A 7,379-nucleotide genomic window follows, 5' to 3' on the forward strand; every position below is an offset into this window, starting at 1 on the left:
CTCTTATTTTCATGCCCTTGAGTGAGGTGCTTGTTTTGATGAAAGGTCAATCCAAGGTGTTTCGACGCTTTCCTGTCTTTTCATTTTATTGCAACCTTGTAGCTATTTCAATCGATGAAAATATATAAAAACGAATGAGTGAATGTCACATGAAAGATTAAATTGTGAAATAATGTCAGAGTTGGTCAGTAATCGCATTGTTCATTGTGAGTCTTAATCGTGTAAATATAACAATAGAACGGGTGATTACCTGAACGAGACTTTTCTTCACGACGTCCTTATTAGTTGGCTTTAATTCGCCATTTCCTCTTAACACGGTCACTTTTAGTAAGCTACCCACTTTTACCGTGTTTGCAAAGAAAATCTGATTCTATACCACGACCCCGTCCATTTTTTTCAGAGACGGAACGCCGCTTCTTTCAAATAGAAGTTTATTCCAGCCGTGGTCGAAGGGTGAACCAAGCGACTTTTACGGGGATGAGGATTGTGTTGGTATCGACGTTGAGTTAAGGTATCGGGGTTGGAGCGATTTCCTTTGCGAACTGGAAATTGGCTTCATCTGCCAGTATCCGACGCTTTCGTGACCAATGCAAGAAACGTCGATTCGGGAAGCGTGTGGTTGTGATTGATAACGTTGACAGTGATTAAATTACAGTGATAAATGGCACTATGTAACGAGTGGTATCTTATGCCTGCGTGGAGCTTACATATAATATTCAATTCATAGGAATAAGTTAAAAGTGAAAAGGAAATAAATTCTAGATGTTAGGGTTGTTGTTGTGTGTGGAATTGATGGTGTTTCTGCGACTAAAATGGTCATTTACACCAGGCCGATGTTCTTACTTAAGATTTTGTATCTGCCAGGGTTGTAAATGTAATGACTCGAGTCACGATGTTTTGGTGACTCGAGTCATTTTTTCAAAGGCGCAAAATGACTCGACTCAAGTCATTGTGCATGCCTCGAACCAAGTCATATGACTCGAGACTAGTACGGCCAAGACAGACATTTCATTGTAACTTCGAAAAATAGTCAAGTCACCATTTTTTTGGTATTTCGTCTATCACTCCTGATACTTGTGGCGAGATAGCGCAGTGGTATAATCCGCAGCTGCAACACCAATGGGTGCGGGTTCGAGTCCCACCGAGGTCGACTTCCGAATTCCGATACCTGAGTGTTGGAGGTTTACCTAGGCTCCTCCTCGCCACCTCGTCCGCGTCAGCGGTGTCTTACAAAAGCCTAGAGGTGGGCGGTTACGGAAAATAAAAAGAATATCGGCCTGGTGTAAATGACCCTAGTAGTCGACAAACACCATGAATACCCCAAAAACAAACAAACTCCTGATACTTGGAAAATAGGGCCAGAAACTGTTTGGACTGAAGAAATGTACAGTAATAGGAATGCGAGCCATTCTATATCACTCATGCAGACTTGAAAAACGCGATTTGAACTGGGTTGAACTCAAAGTTGAATAGTGAACGCAATGACTTGGACTCGAGTCGCAACATTATGACTCGGACACGTCCCTCTACTTACTTACTTGGTCTCGGACTTGACCCATAGTGAATTGAAAATGACTCGACTTGACTCGAATCAAAACTATGAAAGTGAGATTGACTTGTGACTCGAAACCTTGTGACTTGGTTGCAACCCTAGCATCTGCCGACTAGCACGGTACACTTGTAGGCGTTTTAAGGCACCACTTACGCAAATCAGGTGTCGAGTAGGAGCCTAGATATACCTCCAACAACCTGGAAAGGATTCTGGGTTTGGACTCGAACCCTCAACCTATCGTTTTCCAGCAGCGTAGCCAGGGCCAAGTCAGCCAGTCGAAGCGCGTGTAATTGGAAACAGCGGGGCAACATATTGAGACCACTGCGTTTGCAGATCTTCGCATGTTACAAGAAGTTTTAGAGCTTTCATAGTGGCCTTGCGTCTGTTACACGAGTTATATTGGAGGTTGACTTCCCCTCATACTAATTCTTTAGCCGGAGCAGAACATCAGTCGATCAACCAATGTTAAAAAGATTCTCTCCGCAAGATGGCGATGATGAATTCTAAATAATTTGGCAACAGTGAATAGGTTGGATTCATCGGTATCCTAAATTACGTATTATTGGGCAGGAAAGAAGGTTCTGTGAAACTCAGTCATCAACGTGTCCCTAATTATCAGGAATGAAGCCGAGGTGGCGAACTTCATGTCGTGGGTAAATACAAGGGCGGGGACGGGTAAATCATATTATTATTACTTGCAGATTAGACGTAGAGAAATTGGCTCTATTCTAATAATTTGACTTCCTTTATCCAGTTTATTGCATTATTACGGTGTTTGGTGGTACTCCGTACAGGCTTAAAATTTTCCGATGTCCGCATGGTTCTTCGTGCATATCCGAATCAAACACACAATGATTTGTGAACAGAAATGGCGACGATCTAAAATACGTATAATGGGGACGTCTACAAAACTTTGGCTTAATGCATATGAATCATTCCCATATATTAGAAACTGTGCTTTTATGGCCTCACGCACCTTTTCGACGCCGATAGCCCAGTATTAGCAAGTCAGAGATCGTTAAGATGGCGGATATCATAAATTTGGCTTATCCTGGGGAATGTTAATCGTGTGATTAAAAACTTAATCGTGGCGCATGAAGTTGGACAGGGATATCTAAAAAACTCTAGATATTCCTGGAAGTTGGATAAGATTTCACGCAAGGAATATCCCGGCTTGTCTGGTGAATTTTTTAACTCGTCGAAGTAGGTTACCACGAGCAACAGCTTTTCATTTGACGATTAGAATTCCCACGGATAAGCTAACTTTACGATCTGCGCCCTAAATTTGCTGAAATGCAGGCAAAACCTATTTTGAGTGGTTATTAGCTCAACTTTCACTTGCGTCCCGACCCGGCGGAAAATCGATATGATTCCAGCATCGTCACCAAATTGAGCATGTTGTAGTCGTTTTACACGAGTAGTTAGTGGTTATTTACGATGGATGTGCATTATGCAACTGCTACTGTCCTTTTTTATCTCAAACAAACTATTAGATTACCATTGCTATCATATTCCAATTGCATAAATACTTACTCATTATTCAGAATTTCGACGGAATTAATCAAATAGGCCTATGTACGTATACATAATTCCAGGATTAACAGTAGCCTACACGTATTTTACACAAGATAAATTATGCATTTATGTTGATCTTGAACTAGGATCAGAAGTAAATAATCTCCTCGCAGATTTAATCACACTGTTCACATATGTGAGCGCATTATTATAATATTGATGATGACCATGTGAAGACTGAATGAGCTTGCAACTCTAATCAATATAGCCGATTTCAGTAATGTCAAATCCTTTTCAAATACACTTGTTATCATAACAATCGCGTTACCTGCACAGTCGATTAATCAGCTGTCTCAAAGAATGATTAAATAAAATTTGTCATGGTTTGAAATAGTGATATTGCATAATTCCTCCTGTTGAAATTAACAAACCGCGAGGGTGTAAAATCATGTCCAGGCCCGTAACTGCCGCACCCCAAACCCTCCAATTGGGGGGGCGAGCTCTAAGTGGGCCCAAAATTATTTCGTGAATTAGCATAAATCATATAGTATTTTTTGAAACTTTATGCAACTTTTTCAAAAAACTTTTGCGCTGCGTGCGATTTCAAATTGCCAATTATCTTGATTTTCGGGTACTCTTCCCACAAGAAAAAATACGCAAGATTTATAGAAATGGGCATATTGGCGTTGGCCATTACCGAGCCACGACGCACCAAGAATATAAAGTAGGCCATGTAACATGCGACTCCAAGAAGTGTGCCAGAATGATCGGCAGCGAGAAGACCTTGGCCGAAAAGGACCGCCCTAATGCTGACCGAAAACTTCGTTATATATACAAAATGCTGCCTTGGCAATCTCACAAGACAAATACCATCCCGCAGGGAAGAATTATAAGCCAGGGAAGAAATACCAATTTGAGATAGTGTGCGAAGTGCTGTTACGACCCTGATCACGTCCAAATATTTATCGTGACAACTGCCGTCGATGACAATGCACGGCTATGAGGCTCATTAATTGCGGCATAGGGTTGCATTTAAAACAAAAATCAATTTAAAACTAACATGTTTAAAACAACATGTTTAAAACAAGGTCCTTGTTTAAAACATGTTTTTTAGTGTTTTTTGTTTGTTTATTTTGTTTTAAAGCCATGACATCACGAATATCATAGTGGATTGACATTGACCATTGAAAATTTAGGGTAAATATAGCTCCTTTGACGAAATATCTACGTACCATAGCCGTTGAACCGGCTATTTTGAGGGTCCCAACCATTCCATATCGTATACGTCGGCTATATCGGGTGGTAATTGTCCTCAGGCTCATAAAACATGTTTTTGGAAAGTATTACACAATTAGAGCATACTTTTACAACTTGAAAAAAAATCTAATGCCTTTGTTTAAAACACTGTTTAAAATATGTTTTAAACAAAGTGTTCAAACAACCATTCGTTTTAAATGCAACACTAGGGATATCCCATTACCACTGCAAAGTCGAATAAATGATCTCCCCACATATAGTAGGAATAATAAATGCTTTGTCTCGTCTGATTGTAATTTATTCATTATATATTACAATCCAAATGATGACGATATATAGAACAGATTGCGGCATTGGAGCATATTGACGTTCATTCGCGTATTGTTTTAAATCGATGATTGCCAGTAATCTTGTATCCGTAACCGTCAATAAGTGTTAGGCATCATACCTGGAAAACAGCCTTCAACCCGAACGTTGAATGTTACGTCATAAGCGTAAAAATTAGTATAAATACGAGACGCGAATGCAAAGACGGTATTTCACCTGGCAATGCTCCTTATCAGAGCGTCGAGCGACCGCTCTATTCGGTTCAAGGCGGTATTGATATACAATATGTGTTCATTCCCCTCCCAGCGGGTCGTCTGCGAGCAAGTGGGAAGTAAAGAGCGGTACACGGAGTGTCAAGGAGATGGGAATTTGAAATAACAGTGCGTTGGTCGGGCGGTTGTATAGACCGAAATCACCATATGTTTATATTCTTTTTAGTTTTGCAGTTGACTTTTCGGTGAAAACAAAGATATCGTCTAATTTATATGATGCGAATACTTGAGCTATTCACTGAATTTTAATCGGTTTAATGCGCGTATACTTTTTCAGGTTGAACGAAATTACCCCTCTCTTTTAACCGTTGTTCAATTTATTCGCAGAAATATTTCCTGACTTTTACTATAGCAGAGAACATGGTCGTGGTCTTTGGGATCGGGAAAATTAGTCTTCTATTTTGCTTCTTATTCTACATCGTGTCACTCGTCAACTGCGTACCAATAGGTGAGAGCAATCTTCATATGAAAGTATATACTTCTAGGCTACGTAAAATAGTATCGATTGACATAAAAACAGATTTAAGTACTTTTACGTGCAATTCACTCACAAAATCTATGATGTATCATGCTTACTAAAAACCATGGCCAGGCCATGGATGTATTTGATTTGATATATCTGAATCTTCCGTATGCTACAAAAGAGCATGTAGCCAAATACGTTGTATTTTAGTATTTGCTGTCACATTCTTGCCCATTATATATCTCGTCCAATGTTTGATATTAAAGTCTATGATCGGTACACATTTAGAATCCCAGTCTCAAGATGGAGCTTTAGGAGAATTCGATGGAGATGTGAGTATATATAACGAAAAGTTCACTAACACGATACATTACGTGCGATTCATATGTCTTTACAGGAGCCATCAGAGTTCGCATACAGCCCCACAAACGACAACCAAGAAGATTTGTTGCGCGTCGCCAGAGGCTTCAACAATCCATTTGTCTTCAAGAGAATGATGGTGCCTATATACTATTTACGAAAAGCGGGATATCAAAAACTTGCAGCGAACTATGTTTTCTATTTTCTACAGAACTCAAGAGTGCCGAAAGCCCGTCATTTTTACAAAAGTCCCTTCATACTCAAGAGAGACGATGGCGAGGTAAAAACAAACGTGAAATTCCTCTTTATTTCCACGAGTGCAACACTCTACGTTTTTCCACTATCATCATCCGTCTCATGGGCTTGCTTGGCCTTTGGCAATTAGGCAATGGCGAAGCGAAATTATTTTTTTGGCGTTGACACGGCCCGTTTCAAACATAGCGCAATTGTAGCGGTAAAAATGATCGACCGCTGAACTTGGTGTCACAATTTCAAATCCAAAATGATAACCTAATACCTATTTCTCTCCGACCTTACAAACACCTTCTCCTCTCAATTCTGTGTCTAATACGCTACATTTTCGACCTTGGTTACATATCTTTGAAACGAAAATGACATATATACATACATGTACATTGTACATGTACACTTTTATCGCTTATCTCAATTGTAAAAAGTCATATCCTCGTACCATGACAAATACTATTTCAACTGGAGCATCCGCAATACAATGTTTGGATATGCACTTTTGCGACGCCTCAACTGCCGTAACCTTGGAATTCAATCCAAACACAACCCTTGACAAACGACATAGAAAATCGATCAGCGGCATTTTGACGTAGATCCTGAAGCGGAATGACACAAGCATCTTGGACTGTCACTTAGAAACAAACATTTAAATGTTATCTCTTCGATGTGCGCATGTCTTAGGTCGCGGTAGGAGCTGCTGCGATAACAATAATGTCAAATGCCAGGAAACTGACTTGCATATTGAACTATTGGGATGTATCTAGATCAAATATAAAAGAAACTAGCGATAGTCAATCTGATATACTTAATCTCACATCTATATCGTAGTTTCATGCGCATTGCGCAGTGACATATGAGTTTTGATGCATAAAGGTGACAAGAAAAATGATGCATTGTTGCGTTTGCAGATTCACGTATCGAAAGATTCTTACAACAACCCCTTCGTGTTGCGTGACGGTGGCACCGATAGTGTAAGCTTACTCGATCTACACCCTGAGTTGAAGCGTATGCTTATGGAATTACCCAAGGAATAAGGATCAGAACTGACGCGTCTAACATCGCGAATATCTGTACATATATATTCCGAAAATTTCGCTGACATATCTAAACTCTTCCTTTTCGAAGTTGTGTTTGTGAATATTGCATAATTTGGTTTTCTGTAATTTTTGCATCGATTAAATAAACGACTTCACAGATATTGCTTCATATTTTTTTGGCGCGTGAGTGTACTGGCAGCGAAAGACGAGCTGTGGTGGTAGTTCTACCGAGCGAGATAGTGTAATGGTTATGCGTCCAACTTCTCGATCGGTAGGTCGTGGGTTCGATCCCCGGCCGGGTCAGACCAAAGACTCGAAAACTAGTATACGCCGCCATCCAGCTAGGC

General features: G+C 40.1%; 2 protein-coding genes across 2 annotated transcripts in view; both read left to right on the forward strand.

Moving 5' to 3' along the window:
* The window catches only part of LOC145446472 (uncharacterized), a 47,012-nt gene extending 46,347 nt beyond the window's left edge, over positions 1–665 (forward strand). Inside the window, exon 84 of the mRNA XM_080324768.1 lies at positions 401–665. Within this exon, the coding sequence (XP_080180894.1) occupies positions 401–584 (184 nt within the window). The 3' untranslated portion in view covers positions 585–665. The remainder of the gene's footprint in view (positions 1–400) is intronic.
* A 4,264-nt stretch (positions 666–4,929) lies between these two features.
* On the forward strand, positions 4,930–7,193 carry LOC145446389 (uncharacterized). Its single transcript, XM_080324677.1, has 5 exons — positions 4,930–5,371; positions 5,675–5,718; positions 5,784–5,885; positions 5,958–6,026; positions 6,904–7,193. The coding sequence occupies exons 1-5, from the start codon at positions 5,284–5,286 to the stop codon at positions 7,027–7,029; spliced, it is 429 nt and encodes a 142-aa protein (XP_080180803.1). The 5' UTR covers positions 4,930–5,283; the 3' UTR covers positions 7,030–7,193.
* Positions 7,194–7,379: the final 186 nt, after the last annotated feature.

This window comes from Botryllus schlosseri, chromosome 9 (genome assembly GCF_051294905.1).
Source record: "Botryllus schlosseri isolate E-star chromosome 9, Bs_hap1, whole genome shotgun sequence".
Taxonomy (NCBI): Eukaryota; Metazoa; Chordata; class Ascidiacea; order Stolidobranchia; family Styelidae; genus Botryllus; species Botryllus schlosseri.

What these genes read in the sequence shown, in the direction of transcription:
- LOC145446389 (XM_080324677.1), top strand. Translation starts at nt 5,284, where the DNA reads ATGGTCGTGGTCTTTGGGATCGGGAAAATTAGTCTTCTATTTTGCTTC. An exon ending in CGTCAACTGCGTACCAATAG is followed by an intron (nt 5,372 to 5,674) that starts GTGAGAGCAATC and finishes GTACACATTTAG; the next exon opens with AATCCCAGTCTCAAGATGGA. An exon ending in TTGTCTTCAAGAGAATGATG is followed by an intron (nt 5,886 to 5,957) that starts GTGCCTATATAC and finishes TATTTTCTACAG; the next exon opens with AACTCAAGAGTGCCGAAAGC.